At 47.1% G+C, this 12,863-nt stretch overlaps 1 protein-coding gene across 1 annotated transcript in view; it reads right to left on the bottom strand.

The window, feature by feature from the left end:
* The window catches only part of GNB5 (G protein subunit beta 5), a 50,112-nt gene extending 39,014 nt beyond the window's left edge, over positions 1-11,098 (bottom strand). The window contains exon 1 of the mRNA XM_047075096.1: positions 10,916-11,098. Coding sequence (XP_046931052.1) covers positions 10,916-11,027 — 112 coding nt within the window. The 5' untranslated portion in view covers positions 11,028-11,098. The remainder of the gene's footprint in view (positions 1-10,915) is intronic.
* Between the last annotated feature and the right edge of the window lie 1,765 nt (positions 11,099-12,863).

Genomic DNA, 12,863 nt, shown 5'->3' with positions numbered 1-12,863 from the left:
CATTTGAGTCAAGGGATGGCCCGAGGAAAGGTGTGGTGTCTTAGCATAGCAGAGTGACGTGGGTGATGTGAGGCCAGGGGGCTGGCCCTCTTCCTTCCCAGGAGCTGCTAGAACTTGAGGGGGAAATGCCACCTCCTTGTGGGAAACCCGGGCAGGGAGGGCCAGACTGGACTGTAGTTCAAGCAGTGACAACAGAGCCCTTCTCAGAAACCCACCCTCCCTGGCTGGCTCTCCCTTCCTTCTCTCTAAACACTGCACTGTGTATCTCCTAAAAACAAGGCACTCTCTTACATAACCACAGTATATTATCAGAGTCAGAAAAGTAACACTGAAACAATACTACATCTGATGTATGGACCTTACTGAGAGACTCTCCATTGTCTCAATAATAACTTTACTGCAAAAGAAAACCCAAGATCATGTGCTGTACTCAGATGTCATGTTTCTTTAGTCTCCTGACTTACTTTCCCAGTTTGGGCTTGTCTCCTGCTTCCTCAAGATTAGATTCAGGTAATATGTGTCTGGCAGGAACACCAGAGACTGAGGAGCTCCTTGCCGGTGTGCCTGGTCAGGAGGCACCTGTTGTCCATTAGTTCACCATCACCAGCACTGTTCACGCTGACCATGTGGTTAAGATGGTGTCTGCCAGTTTCTTCACTGGACAGTTACCATTTTGCCTTTTATCATGAAGAAGCATCCTGTGGGGATGTACTTTGAGACTATATAAATACCCAGTCGCTCTTCAAACTCTAGTTTTAACATCTGTTAATGATTCTTGCCTGAATGGTTTATTACGATAGTTCGCAAGGTTTTCCTAATTCCCTCATTCCTTCTGTTTTTTGTTTTTTTTAGTTGGCTTTCTAATAAAAGGAGTTTTCCCTCCCCTCCAATGTATTTATTCACCCATGTATATTAGATGGACTCATGGATTCTTACTGTAAGAATTATTTATTTTGATGCTCATCCAGTGCCTGATTTGCTCAGAGGGGGCCCCATCAAGCAAGCTCCCATGACCTTCCAACACGTCCCCAACATTCCCTGAGCACTTTTTTTTTTTTAATATATGAAATTTATTGTCAAATTGGTTTCCATACAACACCCAGTGCTCATCCCAACAGGTGCCCTCCTCAATGCCCATCACCCACCCTCCCTTCCCTCCCACCCCCATCAGCCCTCAGTTTGTTCTCAGTTTTTAAAAGTCTCTTATGCTTTGGCTCTCTCCTACTCTAACCTCTTTTTTTTTTTTTTTTCCCTGAGCACTTCTTATTACAGACTCAGGTTCTTTCCCTGCTCTGGCCTTGGAATCAGCCACTTCTCCAAGAAGTCTTGGTTTCATGTAGTTGCCCCATTTCTTTGTGATAAAAGAACAAACGTGTGAACAAGTTAAAAGTCTCTGTGAAAACTCAGACTATAAAAAATACTGGTTTAACTATAAAACTACATGAGAGGCACCTGGCTGGCTCAGTCAGTGGAGAGGGCCACTCTTGATGTAAGCTAGAGCCCTACATTAGGTGGAGAGATTACCTAAAAATAAAATCTTAAAAAAGTATACCTGAATATGCAATTATTATGCTATTACTTCTGCTGAGACACTGCATTCTTTATTGCCACAAACAGCACATTAATTTTTTACTGATGCATTCTTTAAAACATATTGTTTAGGGGCGCCTGGGTGGCGCAGTCGGTTAAGCGTCCGACTTCAGCCAGGTCACGATCTCGTGGTCCGGGAGTTCGAGCCCCACGTCAGGCTCTGGGCTGATGGCTCAGAGCCTGGAGCCTGTTTCCGATTCTGTGTCTCCCTCTGTCTCCGCTCCTCCCCCGTTCATGCTCTGTCTCTCTCTGTCCCAAAAATAAATAAACGTTGAAAAAAAAATTAAAAAAAAAACATATTGTTTAATATGTTTAAAAACAGAGTAAATTTTCTAAATTCTTACAGGCCTTTGACATGTCTGTACCAGCTCAGAGTTGCGAGCATAGATTAGTGTTTTACTTTGACACTTCACATCGATATTCTTGCTGTTTTCCTCACTTGTGCATTAGGAAGACCACAGCTATTTAATGTCCCTCTCACAAAAATAAAAAAAAAATTAATTAAAAAGATGGCTCACCCCACCCATATAGGGCCTTCCTTACATAATGGGAATCTGACCACATCCCAACTATTAATTATTTTTTCTCATTGCATTTTTCCATCCCATACCCACTCATCCTGTTTCTATCTGGCAAATCTCACATCTATTAAAGAGTTACAGCTTTTCAAATGACGTCTCCAGAACTCCTACTGTGTGCCAAGAACTATGCCGGATGCATGGGTACAGAAAAGAATAAGACAGTCCCTGCTCTTATGGAGCTCACAGTGTGCAGGGGGAAGACAGGCCTGCACACATATCACCACTGCAGTGTGGTCACAGAGGTGTTGGGGAGCCGAGGGTAACATGGCTGACTGCTGGCAGGTGTGCCATCAGAAGGAGATGTCACAGGTACCTGGTTTTGAAGGATCCATAGGAGTTGGGGTAAGGAAAGGGAAGGGAGGAAGCTAGCTTCTTTATATCTCTGTTTCTCATTCAGTAAAATGGAAGACAGTGAACTAATCCACGGGGGTGTTCTGAGTTTTAATGGGGGAAGTGAATTAAAGTGCCTAACAGGTGTCTGGCAGGCCAGAAACCAAAGATGGAGAGTCAGGGTACTAGGGGCTGGGGACTTGAAAACTGGAAACAACATAACCTGGAGGAGGTGGGGGGGGGGGCTTCTGAAATGGAAGGGCCACAGAGACTTTCACGTTTGGGATAAGAAAGAATGAGAGAGTGAAAAGAGGAGGTTAGGGATAGGGAGAAGGTTTTTTCTTGATTTATTTTAATATAATTATAGAAGAGAATGCACACCCATTGAAAGTAACCAGAAAATAGAAACACGATCACTTATAGTCCTGCCTAGCCTGACCATTCTAAACATGTGGTCTATATCCTTCCAAACCTTTTCTCTGCACACGTGTACACATGCACACACACACACACACACAAGCAGACTACACTTCACATACAATTTTGGAGACGAGTTTTTTCATTTATGGTTGTCTATGTCAAATATAATTATCTGTCACTTTAAATGACTATATGACATTCCACTGAATATACCACAACGCTAAAATTACCTACTGGAAGACACTTTGTTCTAGGGCTGCCTGGATACCTTTGCATTGCATTACCTCCTTAGATAAATGCCAATTCATAGCATTGCTGAGTCAAAGGTATAACACATTTTTAGAGGATTTCAATGCATATTGCCAATATCTACCATTTTGTGCACATTTCCTGGGGGACAGGCACTGGGCTGAGGGCCTTACACACAGCCTGAGGACCCAGGCTAACCTTTATTTCTACAAAGAAGGAAGGGGAAGCTCAGAGAGGCTAAGGACGTCATGTACAAGCATTCAGACCCCTACGAACAGAAAACACCTCCTGTAGTGGCATAAGTTCTGGGCACGTGGCTCTATTACTGTAGAAAATCAAGGCCAAAGTGAGGTGGTGACAATGGCTTCTTAGTCTAGGAGACACCCCCAACTTGGATCCCTCTACTTCCTGATGTAACTAGAGCAACGGATCCACGTTAGGGACTCTAGTCCGGGAATCAAGAAGTGCATCCTCATCCTGGCTCTGGGAGACCGATGCAAATTTAGAAACAGAAGAGAACTTAGGAACTCAACAAGTCAGGCTGAGCACCAATCCCGGGCACCCTGAGGTTTGGCAAGTGTATGAAGCAGGGGTTTTCAGTTGCCATCAGCTCCTCCTCCCGTCAGCCTCTACCTTCCCTCACAGACAAAAACCTTACTAGAAGCCCAAGGCAGAAAGTAGCCAGAGCTGAGCTGAGCTGGTGAATGGGGGAGGGAGGATGCCAGGCTCAGGAGCATTTGTACTCAGCACACTTCTCGCCCACTGGCCCCCAAGGTAAGTGAGTTGCCCTGATCCACTCACTTCTCAGAAAAGGAAAGTGAGGCCTGAGGGAAAGGCACAACTTATAAATTAGTGGAAACAAATGTCTCCTCTGAGCCTGTGCCCTCCTCTGTAAAACGAGGGTGTTAAGAGTTTATCTGGATGGGGCCCTGGAAATAATCTGTAATTCTGGTTTCAAGCAAAGATGAATTTTTCATGAAGATGTGGCTTCCTGTCAACTTTCAGGGAATATTTTGCTATTTATTTTATAATCTGTCGCACATGTGAACCTGAAGTAAAATGTATAGTGTGCAAGTCTGTTCATGAAAATCCAAACAACATAAATTCGTAAAGTGAAAACACGCATCAGGGTCCTTTTCATCATTCCAAAAGGCCATGAAAAAAGTGACCCAAGCACAGACAAGATCTAAAGTTTTCCTGAACATGAACATTGTGGAAATGACTGGTAATACATTAGGTAAGTTCAAAGACAAGTGAGACATCTTCAGTAGAAAAACAGAACCATTTAAAAAATGATCTTGAACCACTTTCCAAGTTTGGCACCAATTACAGTCTTTTGATGGCCACGATTTGGTAGAAGATCTAAGGAATCAAAGATGAAAAATTATCTGGGGTGCCTGGGTGGCTCAGTCAGTTAAGTGTCTGACTTCAGCTCTGGTCCTGATCTTGCGGTTCATGGGTTCAGGTCAGTGTCGGGCTCTGTGCTGACAGCTTAGAGCCTGGGGCCTGCTTTGGATTCTGTGTCTTCCCCTCTCTCTCTCTGCCTCTCCCCTGCTCACACTCTGTCTCTCTGTCTCTCAAAAATGAATAAATTAAAAAAAAATTTTTTTTTAAAATGAAAAATTATCCAAAGCTAATTCTAAAAAACTCATTATGCAACCCAAGTGTCCATCGATAGATGAATGGATAAATATGTGGTGTATCTATACACCCACACACAATGAAACACTTCTCATAAAAAAGGGTGATATCATTTACAACATGGATGGACCTAGAGAGTGTTATGCTAAGTGAGGTAAGTCAGAGACATAAAGACAAATACCATATGATTTCAGTTATATGTGGAATTTAAGAAACAAAACAAACAAATGAAAAGCAGAAGTAGATCCATAAATACAGAGAACAGACTGATGGTTGCCAGAGGGGAGGTGAGTGGGGGGATGGGCAAAGTGGGTGAAGAGGAGTGGGAAGCACAGGCTTCCAGGTATGGAATGAGTAAGTCATGGGGATAAAAGGGGATAAGAGCATAGGGAATATAGTCGATGATATCGTAATACCATTGTATGGTGACAGATGGTCACACAGTTGTGGTGAGCACAGCATAACCTATAGAGTTGTAGAATCACTATGTTGTACACCTGAAACCAATGTAACACTGTGTGTCAACTATATTTCAATTAAAAAACAATACAGGTAAAACAATTTAAAAAAGCATTCCACCTGAATTTACCTCAGGATCGAATGAGGTGGGATATAAACAAAATCCTTAAACACTGGGATGGTAGGAAAATATCTGCAATCACATCTCCTCACTTGTGCTTGAGATTTTGGAATTGCTCCAAAACATCCATTAGCTACACACAGAAAAAAACCTCCCCAGAATTCCCTAATTAGAAACTGGAAAGACTAAGCTATGGTACCATCTTTCAGATGGAGTCCTACATGGTTCCATACAATTATTTCAAAATATTGACATTAAAAAGAACAGTAAAATGACATGGGGGGCATTTTAATCCATTGTGTTAGATTAAAACTAGGCTCAAACTCTAAATCTAGTACAATCCCAAATATGCTCACAAATATATAGGCAAGCATAAAATCATAAGCTATGAAATACACCAAAATGTTATAAGTGGCTGTCTCTGGGTGGTGGGGTTATAAATGGCTTGTTGTCTTCTATATTTCTAAATATGTGGCAGTGGGCATTCGTTTATTACGATGGTACCCTGGAGACACTATGTTAGCTAGCTTGTGTGCAATTAGGAATGCAGAGCCAAAGCAAAGGGAGACGCAATGAAAGCCTCTCACGGCTGCGGGCAGCGGGTGGAAGAGCAGCAGGGAGAGGATTAGCTTGAAACGAAACTCACTTCTAGCCTCAGGACACAGTAGTTTTCCTTCGAACGTGGAAAAAGTCAGCCAACACATTTGTTTCAGACTAATCCAGAAATTCAGTTTTCCTAGATTTCTCCCTACACCATAAAATCAGAAGAGTCCAAGGCTCCCACCATAATAATAATCTTTGACAGTAAAGCCTTTCACAAAGTTACATTTAGAACAGATAGAAAAGTAAGTAGCATCTGATGATAAGTCCTATGATTTGCCCAAATGTCATCTGGATTTGTACTCAAAGAAATTACAGAAATCTTTGAGTTGTTCGTTCCTAGACTAGATGAGAATCTTCCACCAAGGAAGCTGGGAATCTGGAAGAAGCCCCCCTCAGCCCCAGGAGGCTGCCGGTACATGGTAGCTGAAATAAACACAGCATGCCTCCTGCTCTGCTTGCAGCCTGTTTTCCAGATCATTCTTCAGTTTAATTTCAAGTTAAGGACTCTTTAAAGTTGAACTCTCTTTTTTTTTTCTTGATGTTGACTCCTGTTCCAGTACTCATTTTTTATTATACACGCAGTAAATGCACAGATGGGTATGAAGTGAAAAATACCTCTACTTCCCTTCCTCCCCTGGCCTTCTCTAGAGATAACAGTTTCTTGTGTAACCTGCCACAAAGTCAACGCATAACACAAGCATCTCTTGTTTAAGCTAATGAGATCATGTTATATACACTGTTTATGACTTTTTAAAATTTAATACTGAAACCTTTTCATACACGCATAGATATTTTTTCCTCAAAAAATTTTTTTTAATGTTTATTTATTTTTGAGAGAGAGAGACAGAGTTGTAAGCAGGGGAGGGGCAGAGAGAGAGGGACACACAGAATCCAAGGCAGGCACCAGGCTCTGAGCTGTCAGCACAGAGCCAGACACAGGGCTTGAACCCACGGACTGCAAGATCATGACCTGAGCCAAAGTCAGATGCTTAACTGACTGAGCCATCTAGGTGCCTGCCCCGCCCCCACCACTTTTTTTTTGTCTTTTTAATATAAATCACAACTGTCTGAGTGATGGCCTAGCAGGGTGAGGAGGAGAGCTATACCTAGGAGCCTGAACCCTGGCGTCTGCTCCCCATTCTCCCTTAGAGTAGCTGCAGAACCTTAGGGCAGCTAAAGAAATATACTCCTTCCCTGGATCTCAGTGGTCTCATCCATACAGGTGGCAGGGAGGAGAAGAAAACTTTTTGTGCCTTTAAGACTGAGGCTGAAGCAGGTGACCCTTCTAGTTTTGAGAGTTGTGTGATAAGACCTCCAAAGATGTCTATGTCCTAATCCGTGGAACCTGTGACTATGTTACCTTACATGGCAGAAGGGGCTCTGAGATGTGATTAACTTAAGGATCTTGAGAGAGGATGATTATCCCAGTTTATACAGGTGGGCCCACTGTAATCACAAGGGTCCTTGTAAGAGGGAGGCAGGGAGATCAGAGTCAAGATGTGATGAGAGAAAGGAGGTTAGAGGATGTGGGGTCACAAGCCAAGGACTGCAGGTGGCCTCTAGAAGCTGGACAAGGCCAGGAAGGGACTCTTCCCTAAAGCTTCCAGAAGGAATAAAGCCCTGCTAACCCAGTTAGACTTCTGACTTCCAGAACTGTAAAAGAATAAATTATGTTGCTTTAAGTACCTATGTTTGTGGAAATTTGTACAACATCAATAGGAAACTAATACAAGCTATATATTATATCTCATGATTCTAAAATGTCTTATAATCAAGCAAGGGAGCACTTACCCATGGCAGAAGGTAAGCTGACGGTAATAAGGGGAAAACATGTACGGAGAAGGAGGAAGCTCTGGAGGAATATGGGGAAAGGCAAGGGCGCTGGGCCTGGGGCTATGGAGTTTGATGCAGGCAGGCTTCCCCTTGGGCCACCCATATCAGCCACTTCCTCTATTTAATGTTAGCCAAGGGTCTGACTCAGGGAAGAGGGCTCAACAGTATGGATGCTGGTCTGAGGGTCAAAGGGAGGGGAGCTGAAGAAGTGAGGGTCTGGAGTTGGGTAGAGTTTGCTTTTCCTCCAAGTTCATGCTCTATTATTTTGTTGTGTTTTTAGGCAAGAATTTGGGCAAGTCAGAGCTAACAGAAGGCTGGTCAACTGTCCCAGTTTGCCCAGGACTAAAGGGTTTTCCAGAATGCAGGACCTTCCATTTTAAAACTGAGAGTCCCAGGCAAACCGGGACGACTTGGCCATCTTAGCTTGTGGCCTGAAAAGCTGGGGTAGGGGCTACAGGACCATCTATATAACAACACCAAAATGTAAGAATGACAGGCTCAGTAAGAGGTTGAGAGATTGGAAGAGAGAAGAGCCCAGTGATCCTAGATCATGAAGATCTCTGAGGGGAGGGGAGACTGGTCAGAAGAGGAGGAGTAGCTCTGAGCACCAAAGGGATCCAGGAGACTGTGATGGAGAGAGAGGCCAGTGGGTTAGGACAGTCACCCTTGGGAACCCCGAAGATATCAGGGATGGGGCAGGGCCGAGGTCAAAAAGAAGGTTCAAGCCATGTGCCAAATTTCCCTAAGAAATGAGGCAGCCTGGCTGGGAAGTCAGGAGACAGCAGCATGGAGAAGGGGAAAACAGATGTCAGTTGAATGACAGGAGCTTCAAAGGAGCAAAGGTTCTATACAGGAGTAGAGGAGAAATGGTCTGGAGGCTGCAGGGGGAATAAAGGGGAACATGGCCATATGACTTCTGGTCTTTTCAACTCCAAAATTCTGACTTACATGCAGGTGGGGATAGATCTTTCCACTGTGGGTCCAAAAGTTGGTGGCTTCTGAGGGTACTGCATCCTTGGCAGGACAGGGGACTATGCTGAAAAACTACCTTGACTATCTCTCTGCCTTAAGGTCATTTCCCAAGTCACAGAAAAGGCTAACAGGTTCCCAGTGGGATGTCTTCACTGTTGGTCAAGAGAGTTTCTGGAGAATCTCTGCACAGAGCCCAAAGTAGTTGGGCAAAAAGCTGAAGCGAGGTTGGGCTGGAGTTCTGACTGTCTGGGCTGGAATCCTGGTCCCACCACCGACTGACTGCAGTCCTCTGGCAAGTCCTTTCACCCTGCCGTGCCTCAGTTTGCTCCTCTGTAAAATGCAGAAGTCAGACGACCTACCTCAGGGGCACTAACACCACACATACAGCATCATCGATAGCACCTGCAGAATGTAGGAATTTGCAGAGTGAAATGAGGCAGACTTTGTCCAATGCCTCCCAATTTCCATTCCCTACTGCTTCCTGATAACAGAAACCCAACGTTGTTTGGGGATGACAATGTGCCCAGCTCAGTTCTCTCTTTCCCAGGGTCCCTTGCAGTAGCAATGTAACCTACTTCTGGCCAATAAAGTACAAAATCTGTTGGAAGAAGGGAGATTTGGGGGAAAACTTTTGCTTTCCTGGTAAGAAGGAGAAACAGAGGCTGGTGACCACTTTCTCCCTTCTTCTGGCCCTGGATACAGAGGTGATGTTTGGAGCTGTGGTGGTCATACTGTAATCATGCGGCAAATGCCAGCGTTCTCAGGGTGGTGGAGAAGAAAGACTGGAGGGTGGGTCCCTGATGGCACCCTGAGCTGCTAAACCAAAGTAGGTGATCACCTACCCTTGTTCCTGTTACACGAGGAAAACAGCTCCCAATTTGTTTCGCTACTTTATTTGGGGTCTATAGTTAATTGTAGCTGGACACATCCCTAAATGATATAGAGGTTTAGGGTGTCTCCGAAGGAGGCCTTTACAAAAGCACAGCACACTCTCGATTCAGGTCATCTGCTTCTATCAAGAAAGGAATCAGGTGCTAACAACCCAGCATGAACCCTATGTTTCTTTTCCAAAAAATATTAAAGGGGTGGCCCCAAATAGGAAGTGTAGGAGCAGGATGTATAGGTGTACCTGAGGATACCATAGGGAGGCTGGGCTCAGCAAAAGGGAGCTGCCATCCTCAGAACTGAAAAATAAGCAGATAATGCCACTTCCCCAAGCCTGGCCCTCAGCCCAAACTCTGCCGAGGACAAACCATCTGACAGAGTAAAGGGAAGCGGATCCCGCCAAGAGCCATTTAACCTGGCTACTTAATTGCTCACTCATAAAAATCACAGAGCCGGTTCTGAATTATGGTAGTGGTCAAGAAGTATGTTGTTTACCTACGACTGCTGTTGCTCGTTTATGCCAAACACACCGCATCCCTTCAAAAGCTTCTTAAACAGCCTCAAGTGAACTAACTAAATGGTAGGATTTGGTAAGCTCCTCTGCTTTCCTTCCCCCACCCGGTTCTCCATCCCCAAGGAAAGGGGGCAGATTGGAAAAAATGAGGTTTTAACTCAAGAGTCTGGTTCTTCGGAAAAGCAAAACTGAGAAAAGATACAACAATGATGGAGAAAGCCAAATGATTAAAAAACAAAACAGGAGTTTACCCTAGGCCGCGCCCACAGGGCTCGCTGCGCTGGTTACCGCTGACACCCTACCCCCTCCTCCACCTTGCTCGGCTCGGGCAGGACTGCGATCAGTTCGCATCTCTCAGGAAGGCGATGGAGGGAACTCATCTCAAGACCCTACCGGGGTAGAGCAGCGACCAGGGGCGGCTTCCACCAGGCGCCCCCGCCCAGAGGCGGAACCGCCTCCGCTAAGCGGGCGGGGGCTCTACAAGGTGTCGGGCGCCTCCGAGGTCCGCCCGGCTCGGGCCCCACAGCCGTGCAACCCGGGGGCTCCGGGCCGCAAGCCACGCCTCACCGGCGCCCGGGAACCAGGGAGCCCATCCCGGGCGCGAGGCCTGGCTCCGGCCCCCCGGCCCTGCACCCCCAACCCCGCTCCCCCGGGGGGCCGGTCTGGTTTCTTCGGCCCGCCTCCCGGCGCGCAGCCCCCGCCCCGGCCCGCACTCACGCTCCACGTCGTGCAGCTTGGCCCGCTCCTCCTCCAGTTTGCCCTTGAGGCTCTCGGCCTCGCTCTTCAGCGACGCCAGCGTCTGGTTCTCGTGCAGCCCATCGGTTGCCATCTTCGCGCCGGGACGCGGCGGGGAGCGAAGCGGAGAGCGGGGCGGCGGGTGAGCGGGCGGCGGAGGCCAGGCCGGCGAGCGGGCGGGAGCGGCCCCCGGCGCAGCACCAGCCGCCTTCTCCCCGAGCGCGGCCCCGCCCTCCGGCGCTGACGCGGGCGGCTGCGAGCCTGGCTGCCGCGGTCGACTCCCCCCCTCTCCGCCCGCCTCGCCCGCGGACACCCGTGCCCCCTCCGCGCCCACCCCCGCCCTGGCACCTGCTGCGCGCGCCTGGCGCTGTGCCCGGGGCGATGCCCGCGGTGGCGCTGCACCGCACAACACCCGGAGAAGCAGGGAGTGTCGTGCCCCTTTTACCGGTGGGAAAACCGAGGCTCAGAGTCGATAACGTGACTTGCCCGAGGACACGCTCGTAGTGAAGGACCAAACTGGGATTCCAATCCAGGACTGCCGGCTCCTGGGACCCGGTGAAGTCCCAGTGACACGGCCTTCCTACCTGCCCCCTCCCTGGCACCGATCAGCTCTCAGCGGGACTTGATAGGCTGCGCAGTGGCTGCTACTTGCAGAGTAGGTGAGCAAGGAGAGGGCAACGAGGCCCGGTCCACACCCACCACTAATTCCCACCTCATTCTGGGTACCCCTGGTTCCCCACCCGCCCCCACAACGAACCGGAAACTTTGCTCCTTCGTTGACTCAAATATACAAAAATAAAACTCGTTTTGGCTTCTGAGAAGCTGTAGTGTACGCCATTAAGACCGTACACTCTGGGTTTTGCTTTTCTTTTTTTCACGCAGAGAATTAAGTGCCTGGCCTGGGGTCAGCAAAAGGAGGTGGTGGCAGGGGTGGGGTTAGTATCCAGGGGCCCAGACCCAGCGTTTTTGAACACACGCTCAGTGATCTCAGCTGTGTCATTTCTGAGGCAGCTTCCTCCACCTTAGAATGGAAGGTTCCTAGGAGTCTCTCAAAGATGCAGATTTAGTGACTTTAAGGCAGGCTCAAGCATCTCTTTTTCCCAGTCCTCTGCAATGCGAGGCGCTGTTCCAAGTACTTTACGTTAATAAACCACAACAATCACCCTGAATGGATACTATTCTCCCCATTTTACAAATGAGGAAGTTGAGGGACGGAAAGTTTAAATGATTTGCTTGAGTCACACTCCCAGAAAGAGGCAAAGGCAGGATTTGGACCTAGGCAGTCTGGCTCTATTCAGCTACATGCCTCCAGACTTCAGTGTGGAGGACCCAACCCATGGCTTCTCCCTTTTACCCCTCCATGACCTTGCGTGTGTGTGTGTGTGTGTGTGTGTGTGTGTGTGTGTGTGTGTGTGTGTTTATACATGCAAAATGGGAAGGCAGATCGAGGTTACAAATTCTAGAGCAAACATTCCCAAACAGGATTTTGGTGGCTGTGCTCACCCTTCCCTCCTTCCACTTCTTGTCCTGGGTGGCTCTTCATCAAAGGAAAATTGGAAGTAGCCTGGGTGGCTCAGTCGGTTGAGCATCTGACTTCAGATCAGATCATGATCTCACGGTTCGTGAGTTCGAGCCCCGCATTGGGCTCTGTGCTGACAGCTTGGAGCCTGGAGCCTGCTTCAGATTCTGTGTCTCCCTCTCTCTGCTCCTCCCCCACTCACACTCTGTATCTTTCTCTCAAAAATGAATAAACATTAAAAAAAAAAGTTGGAAGTAATCTATATTAATCTAAGCATGGTTGTCTAGAAGGTTAGATTCTGGGCTCTTTGGTTTCCTTACCTGGGACATCTACTTCGGCTGTTGTGAGAGTTGAATACGAGAATTTGAGTGAACCTCTTAGCAGACACCGCCATCATAGCAGGTGTGTTTT

This window comes from Lynx rufus, unplaced genomic scaffold (genome assembly GCF_022079265.1).
Source record: "Lynx rufus isolate CCGP_SWC_20201006 ecotype Redwood Valley unplaced genomic scaffold, mLynRuf1.p SCAF_13, whole genome shotgun sequence".
Lineage (NCBI taxonomy): Eukaryota > Metazoa > Chordata > Mammalia > Carnivora > Felidae > Lynx > Lynx rufus.
This window is presented reverse-complemented; position numbering and strand designations above follow the sequence as displayed.